Here is an 11463-nt window from a genome sequence, read left to right on the forward strand (position 1 = left end):
GAGCATTTGACGTATAGGGTAAGGAAATATCAAGCCTTGGGTTAGGGTCCTTTCCACGATACGGATTGCAAACCTATGCTGTCCAAGCAAATTTGGATATTTGGGGTCCTTTTTTATATCACGGCACAAAACTCGTAGCCGGGATGCTCCGCTTGCAGCGCTACAAGACCCGGCACGATGACGCCGGCGTCAACAAAAGCCAGCGTTCTGCCGTCGTCGAGGGTCTCGCACCGAAGCGCGTGTCCTGGCGCTGCGCGGGGTAGGGTCTGCATGGCCGTGTAAGCGCACAGATTCACGGACGAATACACGAGGTAGAGATCGGCGACCGGCAGAACAAGGACCCAATGCGTTCCGAGACTCAGCGAGCGAGACCCAACGAGGAGCTCGGCCAGGTCAAAGCCCGAACCTCGTCGGTGGGCGTCGATTGCCCGTAGAAACGAATTGCGTCCGTGGTTGGGGCGCGCTTTCTGCAGCAAACATCGCATGCACACGGCAATGAGCGCTGTCACGAGAAGGCCAAATGTATCGCACATCAGTAGCGTCGTCATGTCTTCCGAGCCCCAAACCGCAGCTTCGGCCATGCCATTGCCCATATCGACAACGTTGACGCGTTCCGTGAGGTAGAGACTGCCCCGTGTAAAGCCTCCGACGAGGAAGCCAACGATAAAGCCGAGCACGATACTTCGACACGAACAGTAGCGCTCAATGGTGCGGATGGGGCGACCCAGGTATGTCATGACGCCTGGCGGAAGATGACGTGTTGTGACAAGCCACCGCAAGAACGTCCATATACCGACGCAGACCCAGGCGTGTCGCATCGCATACATGGCCGCTTGGAGCAAGTCGGCGACATTGCCGTTCAGCGACGCTTGCCAGAAGAAGACTTCGACAAGTGTCTGCACCTCGGTGGTTGTCCCGATAGCGTACATCCCGTTGCCCACGAGATACCACGGATTCGCAAGCCAGAGCTGCGAGAGACTCAGGACGGACCGACCGGCGTCAAGCGTTGGAATCTCCGGCCTCGGTCGGTGCAGGAGGGTGTCGAGAATGGCTGTATAGTACGCCGACGTTTGTGTCGGGATGCGTGTCGTTCGGCGTGATGTGAGACGCCAGAGCTCCCGCGTCAAAACGCCAAACACAAGGAGCTGACCGACATAGTCCAGAAACGTCAGCAACCGACTCTTTTGGCCAAAGAGGATGTTGACGTCTTCGGTGTCATCGCCCTCGATCGCCGGCGACACCTTGTATACCAGTGAATCGCCGATCTTCTCGGCTTTGCACTGCGAAATATGCGTCTCGACACTCAAAACACCTCCCGCATCGCGCTGCTGGGCGACGATGTACCCAGCTCGAAACCGGAATTGGCTCACGTTGGCCGCTAGACCGAGCGGTGGCATGTAGTACCGTTGATCGGTGCAGTGCAGATACGAGGTGCCGTAGCCGGACCGTGCATCATCCACAACGTGAAGGCGTGGTGCGTCGTGGCTGCCACCCGACGCGACAGTCCATCCGACGCAACTCGGCGGTAAATTGGTGTGCACGAACCGTAGCAGTCGCCGGGACACGCCGTCGTGGTTGTACATGGTATGGTACTGAACGCCGAGCGAGATGTTGACGCGCATGCACCAGCTGAGCGAGTGGTTGCCGCCAGGAAAAGCGAGAGACGCATCACGAACGCCGATGCGCTTGCTCTGGCCCGCATGCCCTTGTTGCAAAATGCTTTGGATCTTGACGTCAACGGGCAGAAGCGGTGTCAAGTTGTACACGCCATGGACGATATCGTCCATAAAGGACGCTTGGCGCATGAGAAGATTGTCCACAAGCGACGAGGTTTGGAGAAACGCTGCGATCGAGTAGATGTTGATAACGAGATTGAGACTGCGGAGAAGGGCGTCGAGGACGAGGAATTGCTTGTACGAGACGCGGCGCGCCCAGCTCGACGCGCGACGCGACGAGAGCTCGGAAGCTGGAGGCAGCGTGTCGAAACGACCGACGGGCTCTCCCGCGGCGGCCGTGATCCACGAGCAGAGATGCTGGACCATCGATTTGAAACGTTCGTTATCGGACTATGAAGTTTACCGTTTTACAAGCCAAATAGGAGCATGGGAACGCGGCCAGAGATCGATGCTCCATGGTGCAAGGTCATCTTGTAGGTACATTGCTGACCGCCCGAGAGACAATCATGTACAAACATGCGGTACATGCATCGTTGTCCGCGATCATCTACTGGACACAGCAACTTGACACCTAATCCCATATACGTCCAACTAGGATCTTATTGGACGAGGCTGGACCATCAATTTATCGTCCATCAACGACACCGGAGTGGATTATTGACTAGATTACTCCCAAAAAATCGTGCCCTCGTTGGCGTCGTCGGTCCACAAGAATGCATTCGCACCCCACTTGACCTGGTTTCCAATCGGGGGGCACCCCCGTGCTCGCTCAGCGGATCAATGTCCATGTCGGGCGTCATGACGTAAAAGAATGCAGCGCTCAGGCCTTTTGCGACCACGCTCAGCCCTTGGTTGCACTCGTTATTGGTCGCACTTGTCGTTGGCGAGAGGGTGCTGGGGACAGCTGCATGCGGAAACGCGGTCGTGCCGCCCCCCGCCACGTCGTTGAGGTACACGAAGAGCGTCGCAAACCGGTTGGGACTCGTGTGTTTGACGTACGACGGCAGCGTATAGTGAAACCGGGTATCGTCGACAGCCGCTTCCCACGCCGCAATAAGGTGGCGTACGAGCCCAGGGACGTTTTGAAGCAAGAGGTGGAGGCAGTCGCGCCGCGTCTTGTACGTTTGAAAGAAATCAAACCACGTTGGCGTCAACATCGTCCGCAGCGCATCGGGCGATGCATGGGCTTCCAACAGTGAGAGCAGTTGGAACTGAAACCTGTCGTCAAACTTGGGGTACAACGACCCCGCGGGCGCGACGCTGGCGGGCACCGCATCGACACCGAGGATCGACACCTTTTCCTTGACCCAGCGGATCCAACGTAAAAAGTGACTCATGCCGGCGCCGCGCGCAGTCGAGAACGTCGTTGGAAACGCATACCGCAGTCGTATGCGGTTCGCGGCGGCTTCCCACGCCTGGATGATCGATGGCAAATAGGTCGGACGCTGCTTGAGGACGAGCCGCATCGTGCCGCCGACGCCCGACGCCACGTCCTGGCGGCTCGTGAAAAAGTGCGGCTGTGAGTCCAAAAACAGCTGCAGCAGCGCATTTGGGAATCGCTTGAATCGCGCGGCCGCGGGTTCAGCGCGTCGCCTGGTTGGAATCCTGCTGGCGCGTCGTTGCCGAGCGCATCAATGGCCTGTGCTGCCCACTTTGCCCGCGCGAGATAGTCGTCAAAGTCCTTGTCGTTGGCGTGCGGCGGCAGAATGTTTTTGGAGCTCATCGTGTCGAGGTGCTTTCGGTAGTATTCGCCGCTCTTGTAGCGCACGAGTTGGAGCCGCTCGGCAAACGACGGGCTCGGGAGGCCCGCACCTGCATGTGCCGTGTGAGCTCGCTGTCGCGCAAGAACGCCGTGTGGCTCGTTCTTATCGTCGACACTTCGCCGTCGGCAGATTCACCGACCACCGACCGCTGCAACCCCGGCGTGCCTTCTGCAATGATCGCATTCGCCTCGGCATGTGTGAAAAAGCCCTCGACGCCAAACACCTTGGGCGAGAGGCTCAGCGTGCGCAGTGTGACGCCATCGACCGAGAACGTATGGTTGTTGCAATGCCGGGCCAGACCCACAGCTGAAAGTCGAGGAGGACGTGTACGATGCGGTTGGCGACCTCGAGGTCGTCTGCTGATGTGATCGGCAGACTGTACTGGGACACGAGGCGGACGCCGTTTGCGATGCGAGACGGGTGAGCACCGAGCGCTCGCGCAGCTTGCATGGCGATCGTATGGAGACAGGTGCTGTCGCCGTGCCACGGCAGAAAGAGGCCATCGTTCTCGCCGTTGAGCATGACAAACACGGACGCATTGGCCGCCAGCGTCCCGATTGGCAGCTGCATGAGCGGCGCGACAGGCACCCGCTCGCTGCTCGGGCGCGGGTCATACGCGCACGCCAGGGGCTCGAGAAAGAACTGCGGATCCACATGCACGAGGTTCGTCTCGTATTTCGATACGAGCGCGCCGTCGACGAGCTGCGTGCTGTTGACAAGGGTCGTGGCCGGCGGGCGCGCCAGCGCAGCGCGCAAGGCGGTTTCCTGGACGTCCTGGTGACGCAGCGTCGACGACGGTCGGTACAAATGGATGGCGATCCCGAGAGCAACCATCGTGAGCACCGAGGCCCACGAGAGTCTCGTCCACCGACGAGTCATTCTCGCCAAGTGTCCAAATCGAATGTGTTCCGAAAGCAGGTACGCATCTGAGTCGCCGGATGTTTTCAAACATCTGGTGAAACGATATCCGGAAGTCAGACCGCCAGGCGTGGTCCACCGGGTCATTGCATCCATCTTGCTGCCGATGGATGAGCGATGCATGAGTGGTGTCACTGGGCGTCACTTAGCAGCACCAACCCCATAGTCGTGTTCAAGACCCGGGCAGCTCGATTGTCTCCGGGTTTAAGCATTAAGCACCGCGTGAGAGGCCATGTCAACACCTCGTCCGCGAATCCTACCTCCGTTTCCGCCAAGTACCCAAACTACGGGTAGGGAAGAAGGCCAAAACCACAATCTATCACAGACTCGACGTCGCATTAGAAGAATGGACTGCTTTCACCACAAGACGAACGCTGCTTACTGCTGCATGGAGGGCTATAATGACGCCACTTGACGATTCCAATAGCTCGTCACTACCCGAGCACCGCTTGTACGTAGTTTATAACAGCATCTGCGACTACCAGGTAGTGATGCTTGGCGAGCCTCCAGAGCTGCAACCTCCTTGCGACACCTACATGAACCCAAATCATATGCAGAAATCAAAATCTTGACACCAAAAGGGTTCCTCTATCCTCTCTTCCATCGTCATCTCGCGCCGACACTTAGGCGTCTTCGGGCGTGAGCGCGTCGACAAGCGCGTCGACGGTCGCATGGCCGCACGCCGTCGCACAGCGTTCGCAGAGTGTCGTCATGGCCGCGTCGACGTCCGGCGAGTACTTCCAGCAGCGCGGGCACTTGTGGCCACTCGCGAGCGTCACAGTGAGCTGCAACGGCAGCGAAGCGTCGCCGACGTTGAGCGTGTGCGACGCATCGGTCGTCAGCGGCGTCAACGTGATGCCCGAGCAGAGCATCATGTCTTCCAGGACGCGGCCATCAACGCGCGCGAGGATCGCGAGGAGCTCAGGCGACGCGCCAATGTGAACGTTGCACTCGAGCGTCGTCTTGACGTCGCCAGCGTCACGCATGGCTTCGACGACGCGGTTGACTTCAAAGCGAAGCTGGCGAAGGACGTCCCAGTCCTTGGCAAGCGCCGGGTTGTGCCATTGCGCCTAGCGTCATTTTGAATGTATTTCGATCGATTTTCCGATGTTTCCAGCGTTTTTACCTCGGACTGGAACCAGCCGTCAAGGAACACGCTGCCCGGCGCGTCGTTGATGAGCTGCTTGGTGTACTGCGCGAGGCGGTGCATGCGAATGTCTTCGGCCGTGTGGCAAATCACGGGCGCGATCGCCGTGTTGATCGTGCGGAGCGCCATTTCAAGCACCTACAGTTCAAAAACACGTTGAAAATCCGAAAAAGGCCACATGAAAAATCCGAAAAATGAAAAATCCGAAAAACAAAACATACCGTCTGCGTCGACCGGCGGAGCGGCGACTGCGGCGCTTCGCAGTACAAGCGGTCCTTGCACGCCTCCATGTAAAAGGCCGAGAGGTCGGTCGCAATAAAGTGCGCGAGCGCTTGCTGCACCTTGTTGAACGCAAACGTCTCATACCTACGTATAAATCCGATAAATCGAGAAAAAACGAAAAAAAAACCCTACCCGTCCGTGACGGTCGTCTGGAGCTCCGACAACAAGTGCAGCATGTACTGGTCGAGCGGCGTCAAGTCGGCATACGGCACCATGTCGGTGCGCGGGTCAAAGTCGTTCAAGTTGGCGAGCAAAAACCGCGCCGTGTTGCGCACCTTGCGGACGCTGTCGCTGACCTTGACCATCGTCGAGGGGCCGACCGACACTTGGTTGGTGTAGTCGGTCGTCGCGACCCAATACCGCATCGTATCGACGCCGTACGCCGGGATGTTTTGCTTCTTCTTGCCGTCAATAATGTCACTTGGCACCAACACATTGCCGAGGGACTTGGACATCTTCTGCCCCCGCTCGTCCAGAATGAAGCCGTGCGTGATGATCTGCTTGTACGGCGCCTTCTTCTGGACGGCAAGGGACGTGAGCAGCGATGACTGAAACCAGCCGCGGTGCTGGTCCGAGCCCTCGAGGTAAATGTCGGCCGGGCGGCCGTCCAAAACCGCAAGCCACGAGCTGCCAGAGTCAAACCACACGTCCAGTGTATCCATGCCCTTGCGGTACATGGCCGGATCGTATCCGGGCGGGAGGAGCTCCGAGAGCGGCAGCGTCCACCAAGCGTCCGAGCCGCCATTCGCCGCCATGACGGTCTGTACGTGCTCGATCGAGTCGGTCGTCAAGAGCGGCGCGTCCGTCTCCAGGTCGTAAAAGACTGGGATCGGGACACCCCACGCCCGCTGGCGGGAGATGCACCACTCGTTCCGGCTCGAGAGCGTCGCTTCCAAGCGGCGGCGGGACGACTTGGGATGCATTGCTACGTCGTTGAGTGCATCGTGGCCGAGCGCATGCAGCGTATCGAGCTTGGCAAACCACTGCTTGGTCGCGCGCAAGATGATGGGCTTCTTCGTACGCCAGTCGTACCTAGCCATTGCGTTGTCAAAAGTAAATGTGGAAGTAGTTGTCGTACGGGTAGCGGTGGACGAGCTTGGCCGACTGCACGAGCGCCGCTTCCTTGGCACCAAGTGCCTCGAGGACCGCCGCCGTGCCCTTGGTTTGCACAAAGAGACCGGCGAGGTGCGGGCCGGCCTCGGCCGTGTACTTGCCCTTGCCGTCGACGAGGCACGTCATGCTGTTGTCCGTGCCAAACTGCGCATGGTGCGCCATCCACGCCTGGTAATCTTCTTGGCCGTGGGCCGGCGCCGTGTGCACAACGCCGGTACCGGCGTCGGTCGTCACATGGTCGCCGAGCAGCGCGATCGAGTCGACGCGCTCGTCCAACGGGTTGGCAAAGACGTTGCCGAGGACGTCGGCGCCCGAGAAGGTCGCAATGATCTTGACGTCGGGCTGCTCCAAGATCGAGCTCGCATACGTCTCGACGAGGTCCTGGGCCACGAGATCGTAGGCGCCTGGCGCCGTCTCGATGAGGGCATACGTCAAGTCGCCCCTAGAACCACCCATGCGTGAGCCAAGTATCCGCAACGAGAGCGAGATTAGGAGGTGGTGTACCGGAAGCAGAGACCACGGTTGGCCGGGATCGTCCACGGCGTCGTAGTCCAAATGACGGCCGAGATCTAGGGCAATGACGAGTGTGATGCATCGAACGAAGGACTGGTGTACCGTGGCGTTGGCGGCGTGGGCCGAAAGGACACCTGTCGGCGTCTTGAGGCGGAAGCGAATGTACGCCGACTGCGACGTGTGCTCGTCGTTGTACTCGAGCTCTGACTCGGCAAGCGCCGTACCCGACGACGGCGACCAGTACACGGGCTTGTATCCCTGCGAGATCAAGCCGTCTTGCACCTACGTCGACACTGCAGATACCTACTGGAGAGAATAGGGTACCATCTTCTTGAAGACGTTGTACTGCTTGACTTCGTACGACGGGTCCATCGTGTGGTACGCTGTGCCCGGCGCGCCGCTCCAGTCGGCCAAAACGCCCCAGCGCTGGAGATCCTTCTTCTGCGCGGCAATGGCCTCGAGCGCGAGCTCGCGCGAGTGGCGGCGGATCTCGGCCGGGTCCATCTACAGTTGCTGCATACGCCATGGCCCTTTGAGCCGATTCTTTATGCACCTGGTCGCGGTTGGTGTCCTTGAGCCGCTCGAGCGCCTTGATCTCAATCGGGAGGCCGTGGCAGTCCCAGCCAGGAATGTACTCGATCTTATAGCCGCGCTGGAGCTTGTACCGGTTGAGCATGTCCTTGAGTACGCGGTTGAGGAAATGGCCCGTGTGCAGCGAGCCATTTGCAAACGGTGGCCCGTCGTGCAACAGGAACGTCGGCGCGTCCGGTCGCTCGGCCGCCTGGGCAGCGTAGAGCTGCGTCACGCAGCGCGCGTGCAGCTGCGGCTCGCGCACGGTCGCGTTCGCCCGCATCGGGAACTCGGTCTTGGGCAGGTTGAGCGTCTTGCGGACGACATCGCCGACGGGTTTGGGTGGCTTCGGAGCCATGCTGCGTCCAATTGCGCAAATCGGCAAAGTCAAAATGGCCAATCACAGCGAGCGTATCTTGCACTATCCGGATGCATCCGGATACGGGATTTGTTCGAAGCGGTTCGCTGCGTTTGATGCGCATCAAGCAACCCAGTCGCACTCGCGTCCTTGACTAGTCATCGTAGTATAGTCGCTTGTAGACTAGGGAGAGGTAAACGACTAACTTCTGCATTTACCGTACCAGCGCGAATGACTGCCAAGGTAGCAGAGCACGAGGCAGTCCTCATGTGACCTTGCCGACGACGCTCCCGAGCTCGCCGATGAGCGACGTCACTCGTCTCTTATCACCTGACAGAGACAACAACGCCTCGGGCTGAGGTCTAAATGACCCCACCTCGCATCTTCTGCCGTCCTTACCCGCGGCTGTGAGAGACAAGCGACACTTCACACTTCACCTAGTGATTTTGAAGAGTCGCGCTTGTTGCCGGGAAAAAGGGCAAAGGAGGTTGATGACCACCTCGCCTGCTATGGGTGGTGGCGAGGCGGGTCGAGACCTTCGCAAGCCAAAGCCAAATCGAAACGGTGTCGAGGTTTGGCTATGCCTGCTCCCCCAAAAAACTCTATTTCCACTCTTTACATATACGTTGAAACGCCCAAAATTATGCTTGTAGGTCGATAATTCATTTCAAAGCTGCCACTCACTCTATAGCTATCCGATACTGATCGATCGCATCGTCCGGAGACTCGTTCGATCGTCGTACGAGGTAAAAGAAGATGATCGCAGCCGCAACAAAAGCGGTGCCACACGTGACGCCCATCACGAGGCTTGCATCTAGTACAGCATCCACCTCGCGCTTGCTACTTGTCGACAGGAAATGATACGTACAGTAGTTGTCGGATGTCGTCGTTGCTGCCGTCGCTAGAGAGATGCCATCAGATTTCAAGGTGGCAGGATGCGTCCTTGTACCAGTTACACATACGGCGACGGAGATGGTGGACGTGCTTTCCCATAGCTTTTGAATCGACCCACCGACGTCGTTGCACGCGATGGCGTCCGTAGCGATTGGGTAGTTGATACTGTAGCCGGTTGGCGCATCGATGGCCGAGCTGTCGTTCCACGGACGGAGCGCGTTGAGCGCCTCGTACGAGGTCGCGTCCAGCGTCATGTTGGAGCGATGCCAGCAGTTGGTCATATTTCTACGCTGGGTGATTGTATCCACGCGCAATTTTCGACGTACAAGAATGCAATTTTGGCAAACGAAACGTTGGCAATGGTGGTCAGATCCCAGTTGTTGCTGAAAGACCTGTTGATAAAGACATATATCATTGAATCCAAGAGATATCGAGAGCTCGTACAGGGCTTTGAGCGCGCCAAAGTCGTTGTTAGTCATTCTCCGCAGTGTGTTGCTGGAAATGTCCCTACAACCTTTTATGCCAACATAATGGCATGCATCAAGGGTCGTACAAAGTAGTGAGCGTCGCGCCGATCGAGCTTGTATCGGTGAGGTTGTTGTCGCGAAGCACACTACGTTCCTTGAGTCCAAACGAAGTGGACTCTCCCACACAGTGTTGTCAATCTGGGAGATGTGGTGGCAGATGGCGCAGCTGGTTGTTGACAAACGACCTAGTACTCGATCGTCAAATGCCAGCGCTAACGAGATGCGATACATGTGTTCGAGGCGTCGCGGCCAACCGACGCCGAGGGAAAAATTGACGGGATCATTTACAAAGGCCGTAGTCACTTGCCAAAATCCCGAGCTGTACATCGAGCGACGTACATGGTTGAGACCGAGGGCCAGTGCGACACCGACGTCGTGTACAGGTCGATGATGGTGGTCACATTGTCAAAAATCCTAGCGACAACATTGACAACGAACATTGCAAGAGAACTCGTACAATCTCGGTACGTCTTTGATCGTCCTAGTCGACAAGACGATGAGAGATCCAGTGCGACCACCTGTAATAGATACAAGCTACTGTGGGCATAATTCTTCAATCGACCGAGACCCGTGCAGTTGGTCAATACCGTGCTCGTAAACGTCGTGGGGCTGCTGCGATCGCACTGGTTGGTGGTCGCGCACACCGTTCCGGCCAGTGTGCAGTTGCCGTCGGCGACGACAATTTGGCCATTTGGGTACGTTGCGTACCAGCAGAACGAGAGATCGCCACTCACAGCAGCGACAACAACGAGAAGGAAGGCGGCGAGGAGCATACTTGCACAAGAGCGGGCAATGCAATGTGCTGTTGCTCCCTCGACGGAGCTTGATCGGTAATGGAACTGTTTGCGAGGGGTTGGAAATATGAATAAGTACTTAGTCGTGACTACTAAGCCATGTGCATCGAATAGTAGCTGTAGTGCCGTACCCAGAGGGTGACTGCTGTGAAGAAAAAACTGCGTCGTTGTTTGGCTACCAAGCAAAGTAGACCTACTCGGATTTAGCAATGCTGGTGGACCGGTGGCTTTTGGCACCTGGGACAGCTCCTTCCGCTCGCAGCAAGCGTCGCTGCATCTTCCACTAGTACAGTGTTATCGACAGACGTGTGGCCGTAGTGAAAGCGACCCTCAAAAAGGCAATACGGTAGTCTCTACGCTAAAATCTTTGTCGGCTTATCGTAAACTCTACCACAGTATTCTAGTTGAGAGGGTCTTGGGAAACGACGAGCTGTTGGTGCTGGATTTGGTTTGGAGAGCTTACTGACACATTGACAGTTTGCGTGTTTGCGGGGGGTCGTTCGCACTGGCGTCCTTGCAATCAGCTTGGATGCAATCTGCGGGGGGTTGTGATTGGATACAAGCAATGGATTTTTTTCCCATCATCCGTACAGCTCCTCTGGACGCTCGAGAGCGTAATACAACATACACATTTACCGATCGCTGGAGAGCGTCACACTCAAGCGAGATGTTTATCGCATGCTTCCTCGTTGTCATTGCCGTCGTCGCTGTCAGTGGACAGGACCCAACCTGTTCGTGACTGGTCCGCTGCTTGTCGCCGACGGTAACTGCTCGGTGCCCCGTACGGTATACGCGACCACCAACCAGTGCGATCGCAGTAAAACCACGACGATTACGAGCACGGTATTGACCAACTGCACGGGTCTTGGTCAATTCAGTGAGTATGCCTACAACAACGTGTACGATGC

General features: G+C 57.5%; 4 protein-coding genes across 4 annotated transcripts; all 4 read right to left on the reverse strand.

Moving 5' to 3' along the window:
- Positions 1-19: 19 nt before the first annotated feature.
- SDRG_16495 (hypothetical protein) lies at positions 20-2058 on the reverse strand. The gene has a single exon (XM_008622709.1). The coding sequence runs from the start codon at positions 2040-2042 to the stop codon at positions 114-116; it is 1929 nt and encodes a 642-aa protein (XP_008620931.1). The 5' UTR covers positions 2043-2058; the 3' UTR covers positions 20-113.
- A 272-nt stretch (positions 2059-2330) lies between these two features.
- Positions 2331-4273, reverse strand: SDRG_16496 (hypothetical protein; the record flags this gene model as incomplete). The annotated part of the gene is made up of 5 exons (XM_008622710.1): positions 2331-2337; positions 2412-3281; positions 3329-3488; positions 3575-3675; positions 3744-4273. 5 exons carry the CDS (start codon positions 4271-4273, stop codon positions 2331-2333), a joined length of 1668 nt encoding a protein of 555 aa, XP_008620932.1.
- A 634-nt stretch (positions 4274-4907) lies between these two features.
- SDRG_16497 (isoleucyl-tRNA synthetase) lies at positions 4908-8372 on the reverse strand. Its single transcript, XM_008622711.1, has 9 exons — positions 7966-8372; positions 7737-7916; positions 7515-7694; positions 7404-7468; positions 6865-7341; positions 5919-6818; positions 5726-5870; positions 5484-5642; positions 4908-5427 (listed from the first exon to the last, which is right to left on the reverse strand). Exons 1-9 carry the CDS (start codon positions 8338-8340, stop codon positions 4981-4983), a joined length of 2928 nt encoding a protein of 975 aa, XP_008620933.1. The 5' UTR covers positions 8341-8372; the 3' UTR covers positions 4908-4980.
- A 635-nt stretch (positions 8373-9007) lies between these two features.
- Positions 9008-10534, reverse strand: SDRG_16498 (hypothetical protein; the record flags this gene model as incomplete). The annotated part of the gene is made up of 10 exons (XM_008622712.1): positions 9008-9025; positions 9084-9154; positions 9209-9241; positions 9290-9519; positions 9561-9626; positions 9679-9741; positions 9788-9847; positions 10101-10175; positions 10219-10242; positions 10293-10534. 10 exons carry the CDS (start codon positions 10532-10534, stop codon positions 9008-9010), a joined length of 882 nt encoding a protein of 293 aa, XP_008620934.1.
- Positions 10535-11463: the final 929 nt, after the last annotated feature.

The sequence above is a fragment of the Saprolegnia diclina genome (genome assembly GCF_000281045.1).
Source record: "Saprolegnia diclina VS20 unplaced genomic scaffold supercont1.132, whole genome shotgun sequence".
Taxonomy (NCBI): Eukaryota; Oomycota; class Saprolegniomycetes; order Saprolegniales; family Saprolegniaceae; genus Saprolegnia; species Saprolegnia diclina.

Excerpts from the sequence above, each read along its gene's own strand:
- SDRG_16497 (XM_008622711.1), bottom strand. The coding sequence starts at position 8,340 with ATGGCTCCGAAGCCACCCAAACCCGTCGGCGATGTCGTCCGCAAGACG. Across the intron at positions 7,469-7,514 it reads CCCACGCCGCCAACGCCACG|ATCTCGGCCGTCATTTGGAC; the intron begins GTACACCAGTCC and ends TCATTGCCCTAG. Across the intron at positions 6,819-6,864 it reads AAGCTCGTCCACCGCTACCC|GTACGACTGGCGTACGAAGA; the intron begins GTACGACAACTA and ends CGCAATGGCTAG.
- SDRG_16495 (XM_008622709.1), bottom strand. The coding sequence starts at position 2,042 with ATGGTCCAGCATCTCTGCTCGTGGATCACGGCCGCCGCGGGAGAGCCC.